Below are 11,879 nucleotides of genomic sequence, written 5' to 3'. Positions count from 1 at the left end.
ATGACTCAGAATATTGTAGTCATTTCTTCCAATTGTGAAAGACAACATAAGGGTGAATGTTTGATGGGCTCTAACACATGCCGTTAGCCTAGTCATATTGCTAAATATCATTCTTCAATTAGCCATAAAACCTCAGAAGAACATAAATAAAGTGGAGTTCTTTCATAGAAGATTGCAGGGGTAAAGAACGATAGTCTACGGCTTCAGTCCCTATTCAAGGTCAATCAAGACAGCCAGTTCGGCCATGAGTTTATGCCCCTACACAGAGAGCATGAAGGACGTGTTGCTGATGCAGATGCTAATATGGGTTAATTAGTTTATTTTCTATTTCAGATGATGTATATCAGACGACGGGGGAATTTAGTTGAATAATCTTGTATCAGACTTTTGTTTTATTATAGTCAATTTTTATCTTAGTGAATGAGATCTAGACTTAAAAAAAAAGAACAGATTTCTCAAGTGTTTCATGCAATGATTTGAGGTTTGGAGTATATTTAGAAATTTTGAGGATGAAATTTTTGTAAGGGGGAAATATTGTAATTCTCGACTTTTTTACCGTTAACCATTAAAACGGACGAGTCACATCAAATGGGAGAGGCAAGGGGCGTGAACATTTTACCTTTATAAGAAGAAACAAAACTTTGTTTTGATTCAGAACAATTTTGACATCATGGGAAGCAATTTCAAGGGGAAGAGAGAGCGAGAGGAGGGTGACGCCAACTTTAATCGTAAGCACGAGCATACCTTCGGGGTGAATGACACATTTGAAGACAACTACAGAGGTGCAAGTGGCTCGGCTTGAATGTTGAGTACTCGTCGGGAGGAGAAGAAAGAAGGCGTGTCGATCCGAGCCTCTGCGAGCGTTGCAAATGTCGAACAAGCCATTATGGCTCGATAAGGGCGGCATAGCTTGCGTGTGAAGCTGAATGAGGCAAGTGAGGGAGATTGAAGCAAGGGAAGGTGTAACTTGTGTGCAGGAACGGGCTCGAGGTTGAATCGGGCTGGAAGGAGCCATGTTGTAGTCAAACGAAAGAGGGACAAAGACGCTTTGCATGTACTGGCATGCAGGTGAACATTTTCATGTATCTTGTAGGTGAAGGAAGAAAGTGAAAGGAGGCAAGCCGCACGTGCGTATGGGAGAAGAGGCATGCGTGCGAGTATAAGGAAAACCTAAAGGAGTTTTAAGGTGAGTTAGGGTTTCATCTTATTAATTAATGAATTTAATTTATATGTTTATTTATTAAATGTTAAATAACAAGTTTAATTAAAACAAAATTGAATTTATAAAAGATTTGTATTGGACAGATCGAAGTCAGTGTTTGTGCAAAAGAAGGCAATGTAAAGAAAGATAAGGATTTATAATTTTATGCTTTAATTCTATAAATTATTTTAATTAAAAGGTTATTAGAGTATATTAAACTTTATGAATTTTTGTCAGTAATTTAGTTTGGACAAGAAATTAAATTAAAAGACTAATAAGATCGAGATAGGGTCTTGTTAAAAAAAAAGAGATAAATAGTTAAATTTAGTAATTTTTTATTAATCTTTTAAGATGAAGTTGAAGTGAGCACTCTTACTTTTGATATTTAATAGTATTTTTGTTTCTTCTTAATCAGTTGTATTAATAGTTACTGCTACTTATAAATTCAATTGTCAAGTTTTATTCTGATTTATTTTCTCTTCTTTATATTGGTTATATTATTATAATTATTTTAAATTTTTGTGATAACTACTATTATGCATTATGTATATAGAAAATATTGAGTTGAATGAAATACACATATGATTGATATGAACTATATAGGCTGAATGTATATGCATACTTGATTATGATAAATTTCACCCTTTAATGATATTAACGAGAGAATGCTAAAGTACTCGTGCACGTAAATTAAAAAAATTGATATTAAAATACCTTAACTACTATAATTTTTAGACGTTGCTCCTGTGACTGTTGTGCATATATAAAATGATAGTTATATTATTGATATAGTAAAATACCTTGAGTATTATGAAATGTCGTGAGCAATTATATTCATAAACTATCAAATATTTTATACTGAATTATAAAAGTTCAAGTGACATTCATATTAACTTCATTTTCATTGTGTTATTATAGTTTGAAGTATGAGTATTCACTAGTTTTAGTTAGTTCACTGTTATTTTAAACTAGCATTTATGGTTTAATTAATTGATTAAAAAATGAGCAATGGAAGATAAAATGTTCATAGAAGATGCAGACAACCATAAATAAAATAAATTTAATTGTATTACTTTAATTTAATTTATATAGTGACTCTTTCATTATTAAAATGTTAGTTATAGAAAATGAATATAAAAAAATCTTATTTTTTGCCATTCAACTGTTTGTACCCGCCTTGGTTAATTCCAAGTCCTACGTTGGGTCGTGACAAAAAATAAGTGAGTGTATGAGTGGCTATAGAGGGCAATATAAGCAATCAATTCGACTATACAAGCTATTATAATAAAATCACAAAATATCTAAGTCTCACAACAAATATCCACTTAATGATAGGGTGATTACATTGATATCTATATTAGGTGTACGTAAATAAACTTTTCAGCACAAGTAATTAAATATTCTCATTTTGATTGGTATATACCATTAAACTTAAGATCAACACATATGCAATCAACCATGTAATGTAATGAGTATCCGGCAATAATTAAAATTAAATGTAAAGCAAGATGGGCACAAAATATTTTTATATGAAATAAGCCTATATCTACACATAATCCCACACCAGACTAGGATTCTAGTACTTCTACTCCTTGGCTTACTTGCCGGCGAAGAAATTATTATATCATTTTTCAAGGGAAAGAAGTGCCCATTTCTTAGCATGGCAATAGCCTTTATACCCAAAGTTTCTTCATGTTCTTAAAGGTTTGTCGCATATAATTCACAATTAAAACGTTTCAAAGTTTTCCATGACTTGTGATGACTTGCTTTGGTGATGACTTGTGGATCTCACCAAATAAATATCAGATATATAATCACTACCCTAGATAGATTGTAAAATATATGATAAAGGTCATTACAAAAGTTACCAAGGAGATTGAGAAAGTCAATCAAATAAAGCAAAGGAGCTTTTATCTTAACGAACACTTTAAGTTTTTCTTTCAATAAAACCTATAATAAAATAATGAAACTCTCAATCATTCATTATCTGTTTGGTATTTTCATTACTTTACATTTTCTAAATGATGAGGACTGAATAAATTCTCCAAGGCATTTCAAAATCTCACAAAATCTTCTATATAAGCTGCCTCTAAAACTACATTTCTAGCCATTGCTTTGCCGGCTAGGCAACATTGTAGCCTTTGAACAGGCACCGTTCGAGTGTTCAGATATGGGCTGTCTGGTGTTATAAAAAATGGATAGTTGTTTGGTAAATATTCAAAACATTTATATAATAAATAACTTAATTAATATAACATTGAATTATAATATATTATATATCTGCATTTAAGTAAAACAACTCAATGAAACTAATGGAATATAAGTTAAGATCATATTCATTAAATATATCATTATTATCAGATTAATCATCAAATGGATGATGAGCATATTAAGCAAAATTTAGTGAAATAGTTTAATCTTTTAGAATCGATTAAATTTTCCATACAGAGGACCTGGTAAAGGAATTTAATTAGTTATCCTTATACACATGTTCTTTAATTAAGTGAATGATAATATAAGTAACCTAATTATTATAGAAAAGAAATTTTAGCAAATTATATTTAAATTTTAACATGCGGTATATGATGCATCCAATTGAACATGTTGAACTATAAGAGTATGTAGTTCGTTGAAAAGTAGATTTATGAGAATACTTTAAATACTTGTGCAGTTATAGCAGTGGTTGCACTTCCTTATATATATATAAAGTGTGTGTGTGTGAGAGAGAGAGAGAGAGAGGGTGTGTGAGAGAGAAAATAAGCTTGATGATTCATGAAGTTGTGTGGTCAATTTAGTAAGGGTAATGTTATAGCAATGAAAAAAATTATATGTTATTGATCAATTTTAAATGATATATAGCATGATTAGTGTCATAATGCATAACTTCCTAAATAGCTAAGGGAAACAATGATATTGCATTACATAAATCCTTACCTTATTGTTGTCCACTGTCAGAAGATGTTAGTATGGATTTTGTACTAAGGATGCCATGAACTTTGAAGTAGCGTTGTTCCAACTTTGTCGCAGTGGTTTGAATTTTTTAAAATAGCACATTTAATCTTTTTAATAAATCAACTGATGTGTCATATCTGTCTTAAATATTTTAACGAGGTTGTTAAATTACATGGATTGCTAAACTATTGTGATTGATAGAGATGAAAAATTAATAGTTATTCCTATACAACTCTGTCAAGAAAAAGGATATTTAATTAATATTTCAACTACTTATTGAGCATACTTCTTTGTGATCAAACTTCTAAGACCCTTCTATGGCTTGTGCAACCCCCATAGCTTCTGGCACTAGATTTCTGATTTGACATTGTATTTCTACAATTTTTTAAAATACTATTTTCTTCATTTTATTTTAGCGGCCACCATACTCCAATTTTTGCTATATTGCTGTATTCATTGGGGTATTTGGCAATCTTTCTTCTCATGTTTTGGATTTTGGTCGTACTCTCATTCTTTCTTATCAGAATCTAGTGAGTTTGACTACCGATTTTTCTAACATTGTCTTGCACAACTAAAGCAAACAGAGAAACGAAATTTTGGTTTTCTTGGTATGATCACTCAAATGCATCTTACAATTGGATGGTATTACTGTATATGCTTGCTATATTTTATTGAACGAACTTCATTTAGAATCTCTAGTTGATCCCATTTGGATTTAATTCATCTAAAAATAGAAAGGAGTGATTTAGTGTAACAAGTTCTCCTTTCTGGCAATGAATGTAGGCCTTGAGCTGAGAAGGTTTCCATTACTTGGTGATTTCTTTTTGGGCATACTACCCAATCCCTATGTATTTACATATCTCAACACCTAAACTTTACTTTTTTACATTTATACCACCCAAATCTTTCATATCGCATAAAAAATAAAACTATTTTAACATTTAGAAGTGAAATACACCTTTTCATGCATAGTTAAGGTGGTGTATATGTGAAAATTGAATTTTAGGTGTTGGATATGTAAATACTGGTATGTTTGTAAATTTTCCTTTCTTTTGTTAAGCAAGCTTTCTATAAAGTTAGCTGCATTTATTTTATCGAAGTTCTAAATAATTTTTTTAATTTTTTTTTAAATTACTTTATTTGCGTTCTCATATCCTGTCATTTTTCATTTTCATTTTTGTTAAAGTTTTCATGGCTCCATATTTTTATTACTATTTTGTATTGCTTCTGTAGTCCACATAGTAAGGGTACACTTTGAACTATATATGTTATGATTTTTTTTCTTTTTATTTTTTATTTTTTATTTTTATTTTTTTTAATTATTTTTTTGCTGATTTTGTTGTTGGCAATGTGGGGTTTACTTGTGAATTTGCTGTGCAGTCTCAATTTTATGCTTGTTGGGGTTTTAAGAACTAGTTTGCACTTATGGGACTGTTCATGGACTATATTCAGCAGATGTCTCTCTTGAATTTTTTTTTATAAATAATTCTTGGTTAAATTCTATTTCTATATATTGTCATGCTCTTTTATTAATATGAACTTATATGTGAAATTGTGAAAATTAATCTAGTAGACATCTGGGCATGGTGGCTCTACTGTGATTTTTTTTATCAGATGAGCTACCATGTTGTGCCCATGTTTGTGCCTTTTTACTGTGGGTAACTTATTTTTCTTTTTGCTTATTTTATTATTTGATTTTCAGTCAAAATGCTTCATTTCTAATGAAATGCACATGCTCTTTATTTGCCAATATGTGAATGTATTTATAAATTCTTTTTGGTAATGCTCCGTTGTTTAGGTTGTTGATTAACGCCCTAAAATTTCTACATAGTGTTTATATTGGAATTTAAATGGTATGTTAACATAGATGTTCATAAAATCTTCTTTTGAGCTTTGACTGAAATTTTGTAATGCTTCACCGCACCGGGTTGATAATTTGCCTGATGTTGGTTGTTGATTATCACACTCAAATTCCCACTTGTAATTATCATATACTACAAACATTGGTTATTACAAAAATATTTTTATGGATCTAAGTGAAACTTTGTAATGCTTCGCTTCATCAGGTTGATAATCTACATAGGCATGTCATTGCATGTGGGCTGAATAAGAAGATTGATCTGGTTATCACTTCTCCTTTGTTGAGGTACATATGCTAACTGTGGTCTACAAATTAACATATCATTCCTTTTTGGTTGCATTATTATTTTGTTTTTTTTTTTAATTCACTAGTAAGAATATAAACACCGTGTAGAATTCAAGTTGATTACAAATTTTAAAAGGTATGGTTTTCTTTAAAGCCTCCTCAGTATTTTAGAAGAAGATTTTTAATTTAGGCGGGTGAGCTATTTTGATAAATTTTTGAATGAAATTTTTGAAAATATGATCGATGATAGTGATTTTAATATTGTTAATAATAATAAAACGTTTATTTTTACCATCACATTAGTAAAAAAGAAGTTCAAGAGACTTTAAAGAAAATCAAGGGTGGAGAATCAATAGGATTTGATGATATTCCAGTTAAAGTGTGGAAATAATTAAGAGATTTGGGAGTTTCTTGGCTTACTAAACTTTTTAATAGTATTTTCAAAACAAAAAGGATGCCCGAAGTGTGGAGGAAGAGTATTTTTGTTCCCATTTTTAAGAATAAAGGGGATGCACAAGAATGTCAAAATTATAGAGGAATTAAGTTGATGTATCATGCTTTAAATTTATAGGAAAGGGTAATTTAACATAGCTTAAGACGTGATAAAAAAATTTCTTATAATTGGTTTGGATTTATGCCGAGCAGGTCTACTATGGAAGCTATACATTTATTGAGTGGTTTGATGGAGAAGTACAGAGAGTAAGGAGGATCTACATGTCAATTTTATCTATTTAGAAAATGCTTACAATAAAGTTCCAAGAGAAGTCCTCTGGAGAGTTCTAAAAAAGAAAGGTGTTGATATGGCTTATATTCAAGTCATTAAGGATATGTATATTAGAGTTGTTACTTGTGTTCAAAGAAAATGTTGATTGACCAAGTATTTTTTTTATTTCAGTTGGATTACATTAGAGATCAATTTTAATCCCATATCTTTTTTACTTTCGTTATGGATGCTCTTACTGGACATTTACTGGAGGATGTAACTTGGTGCATACTTTTCGCTAATGACAACCTTCTTGTGGATAAGACTAGAAAAAGAGTTAACAACAACAACAACAACAACAAAGCCCTTAATCCCACTACGCGGGGTCGGCTACATGAATCTTTTTTCTTCATTGCGTCCTATTTAGTGTCATATTTTCATTTAGTTCTAGTACCATTTTTTATACAATAAGCCCAAGTCTTCATAGATCTACCTCTGTCTTTCTTAACACAAGTCGAATCTAAAACATCTACGACGTTTAATGTGACCAAACCACTAAGACGACTTTCTATAATTTTGTCTGTCACAGGAGCTACACCATCCCTATCATAGATATATTCATTTTTTGTCTCTAAGTGTAAAGTCCCTCATGTACATAATCATTCTCTTCTCTGCAACACTTAACTTATTATTATGCTTCTCTTTTAAAGGCCAACATTCAGCACCATAGAGCATTGCATGTCTCACCATCGTCTTATAAAACTTTCCTTTCAGTCTAAACGGTATTTTTCTATCACACAAAAGGCCCGAAGCATTCCTCCACTTCAACCAACCAACTTAAATTCTACTATTAACATCCCCATCTATATCACCATTGCTTTCAACAACGAACCCAAGATATCTAAATCGTTCACACCTTTTAATACTTTGATCACCCAAAGTCACACTTCTGTCACTAGAGCTACTACTACTAAAGTGACATTTCATGTATTCAGTTATAGTTTTATTTAAATGAAGGCCTTTAAACTCCAATGTAGACCTCCATAATTCAAGTTTTTCTTGAGTTTTTTCTCTCGTTTTATCCACGAGAAGGATATTATCAGCAAAAAGCATATACCAAGGTACATCCTCCTATAGATGTCCAGTAAGACCATGCATAATTAAAGAAAAAAGATATGGGCTTAAAGTCGATCCCTGATGCAATCCAACAGAAATAGGAAAATATTTGGTCAATCCTCCTTTAGTTTGAACACCAACAAGTAGCAACTCTAGTATACATATCTTTAATCTTGAATATAAGTCATATCACCACTTTTCTTCTCAAGAACTCTCCAAAGAATATCTCTTGGAACCTTATTGTAAGCTTTTTCTAAATTAATAATGTAGATTCTCCTTATTATCTCTGAACTTCTCCATCAAACCTCTCAATAAATGCATACCTTCCATAGTAGAGCTGCCCGGCATAAATCCAAATTGATTATGAGAAATCTTTGTAGTACATCTTAACCTATTTTACCCTCTCCCATAATTTTAAATTCTCTCATAACTTTAATGTATGACACATCAACTTAATTCTTCTATAATTTGCATACTCTTATGCATCCCCTTTATTCTTAAAAATAGGGACAAAAATACTCTTCCTCCACTCCTCAAGCATCTTTTTAGTTTTTAAAATAATATTAAAGAGTTTAGTAAACCAAAATACTCCCAAATCTCCTATATATTTCCACACTTCAATTGGGATATCATCAAGTCCTGCAGACTTTCCACCATTTGTTTTCTTTAAAGCCTTCTGGTAGCTCTAGTGACAGTTGAAATTATGGGTAATCATATCTCAAAAGGTGTGAACGTTTTAAATATCTCAGGTCTATTGTTCAAAGTGATGGTGATATAGAAGGGGATGATATTAGTAGATTTCAAGCTGGTTGGTTGAAGTGGAGGAATGCATCGAGTCTATTGTTTCATAGAAAAGTACCGCTTAGACTTAAAGGAAAATATTATAAGATAGTGGTGAGACCCGCAATGCTCCATGGCGCATAATGTTGGCCTTTAAAAGTGAAGCATAAAACAAAATTAGGTGTTGATGAGATGAAAATGCTTGGGTGGATGAGTTGCTTAACACTTAGAGACAAAATGCAGAATGAATATATCCCTGATAGGGTTAGTGTAGCTCCAGTGGCGGACAAGATTAGAGAGTGTCGTCTTAGATGATTTGGTCACATTAAACGTTGACCTTCCGATGATATAGTTAGGAGAGTAGATATTTTAGATTCAACTTGTATTAGGAATGGCAGAGGTAGACCAAAATAGATTTAGGCATAAAAATGATCTTAATCTATTAGAATTAGATGAAAATATGACACTCAATAGGACGCATTGGAGAAAAAGGATTCATATAGCTGACCGCACATAGCGGGATAAAGGTTTGATGTTGTTGTTGTTGTTGTTGTTGTTGTTGTTGGGAAGCATGTGACAAATCACTTAATAGAAATATCTATTAAAACAATGAGCTATAAGCAAACTTGAAATCTCTCCCCTGCAACCTGGTTTCAAATAGTACAGGCAAAGAGTCCCCATCTCCTCAAATTAAGATCGGTGCTATGAAACTGCAACTATCCTCACTTAAGAAAAAGGCCTTTTAGCCCTAGAAAGGGAAAAATACCTCGACCACTATGAATGTACCAACAATGCAATTTCCCATATTCTAATGTAGCTACCTCATAGTTATATTCAAGTATCTACCTTCCACAAGCCTAAACGACTAGTGTATATGCCTACTAGTGTTCTAATAAAATGAACAACTAGAAGATAAATAATAATAAATTACTTGTTATAAAATATAAAATATTAATATGTAAACAATTTTAATTATTAAAAGATAAATCCTTAATTTTTTAGTATATTTTGAGTATATTTTGTTCTAATATAAAATAACATAATGTGAACTCATGTAAAGATGTCATCTCCCACGCCCGACTCTGCTAGGGTTTCGACCCATGTCGAACCCTAGCAACCCTTATCGCATTAAGATCATTTCTCTGGCTTCGTCTCTCCATTGTCTTCGTCGTCGTCGTCTCGCGTCTTGTCGTCTCTATTCGAAGCCAACAGAGTTTACATCTTGTCGTCTCTGTTTGATTACATCTCACGGAAGACGGGAAGGGGTCGCGTGCTCATTTCCTCCTTTGTCTTCCTTCTTGACTCAGCTCGACAGCACCGAGTGTTTGGTCTCTTCGGTTCTTGACCGTCTTTGGCTCGTCATTCCTGCCCTCTGACTGACTTGGCTGGGCTTCTAATTGTTGTGATGAAGCTTCTTCGGTTGAATCTGACAAAGCCTCTTTTGCCCACGTGGTGGGTAATCTTCAGGTGGAAACGGTAGTTGTCTTCTCTTCAAGTCATAAGAAATATCGTGATGGTACAGATGACTGCCCATTTATTAAGAATGCGAGCAGAAAAAGTGAGAAAATAACACTTCTTTCGCGGAGATAGAAATTTCAATCATGACTGACAAATCCAAGTTTGCTCTTATTAAAAAAATTTAATGGGAGCACCCACCTATGGAAGTTATCAGGAAAAGTTTTGATGATCTCAAGTTAGCAGTAAACTGGAAAGTGAGGCTCATGGATGGGAGACATGTGTTGATTCAATTAACCGTGGTTGAAGACTACACTCAAATTTTCTCCAAAAATATCTCAGCATTGCTGGTAAATCAATGAAGCAACTCAAGTGCTCTCCTGATTTTAACCGCAATCATGAACCTCCTACTGTACCGGTATGGTTCAGTCTACCAGGTCTTCATCAGGTTCATTACTCTATTGGGGTCATACTTAGTGACGCTATGAAGCTAGATCCACTGACTTTCAACCTAACCAGATCTTCTGTGGCCAGAATACTTGTGGAAAGAGATATTACTTTACCTGATATTACTGAAGTCTTGTTGGGCTGTTGGGCACAACTCATAATCACAACTCATAATGGATATTGACAACAAATCATCATGGAGCATAGACCACTTTACTGTTCTCATTGTAAGATGTTTGGGAATACACTTGATAAATGTCATAATTTTCATCCTAATTTGAAATCTAAAGATCAAGTGAATAAGGGAAATCTAAAGATCAAGTGAATTTGAAATCTAAAGATCAAGTGAATAAGGATGATCTAATTCCACTACTTTGAACATATTTGTTCCATATGGAGAGAAAACTACCACGAAACAGGTTTTGGATATCGCTAAAGATCAGCCACCTACCATCCTTGCTGAAAAGGTGCAAACCGATCATTTACCCAACATCGCAGTTCCTGATGAAGACATCATACTACAGGTACATATCCAAAAGTGTTTATACCACTCACTATTATTGAAAAAGACTCACTTACATGTCAAGACACACGAGAGTGCTTAAGATCAGCTGGTACAACAAGCAATTACTTCTAATGTTCAACATCCTACACATGTCCGACACACTAGACCAATCCACTGATCAGGCAAGCCAAACTTCGGATGAGGAATGACAAGTTTATTTCAGGAGGAAGAAGAAGACTGGAGGCCGACTCGAGCTTGGAAACTTATTGGATGATATTTTGGTCACTACTGGCAATGAATGACACTTATTTTATCAATTTATTAGCTGGCTCCTTTCCTAGAACTAGAGATAGAGATAAATTAAAATTAGGTTGCTCTCTAGCTATCTGATACTATATTTTTTGGCATTTTTATTTTTTTTCTTTAGGTCTCTTGTAATTTTTTGTTTTTTTTTTGAATCATTTGTATGTGATGGTTATTGTGGGGGAAGGTGTCATGCTTGGGCCCTTTCACATAATCTATATATATCTTTATTTCCTTTTAATATATTAGCATTTGAGCTTTCTCAAAAAAA

General features: G+C 32.7%; 1 protein-coding gene across 1 annotated transcript in view; it reads left to right on the top strand.

Moving 5' to 3' along the window:
• Positions 1 to 11,879, top strand: part of LOC110034129 (phosphoglycerate mutase-like protein 2) — a 41,400-nt gene that overhangs the window by 10,714 nt on the left and 18,807 nt on the right. The window contains exon 4 of the mRNA XM_020738416.1: positions 6,220 to 6,299. Within this exon, the coding sequence (XP_020594075.1) occupies positions 6,220 to 6,299 (80 nt within the window). The remainder of the gene's footprint in view (positions 1 to 6,219; positions 6,300 to 11,879) is intronic.

The sequence above is a fragment of the Phalaenopsis equestris genome, unplaced genomic scaffold (genome assembly GCF_001263595.1).
Source record: "Phalaenopsis equestris unplaced genomic scaffold, ASM126359v1 Scaffold000002, whole genome shotgun sequence".
Taxonomy (NCBI): Eukaryota; Viridiplantae; Streptophyta; class Magnoliopsida; order Asparagales; family Orchidaceae; genus Phalaenopsis; species Phalaenopsis equestris.
The sequence above is the reverse complement of the archived record's forward strand: the minus strand, read 5'-3'. Positions and strand labels throughout refer to the sequence as shown.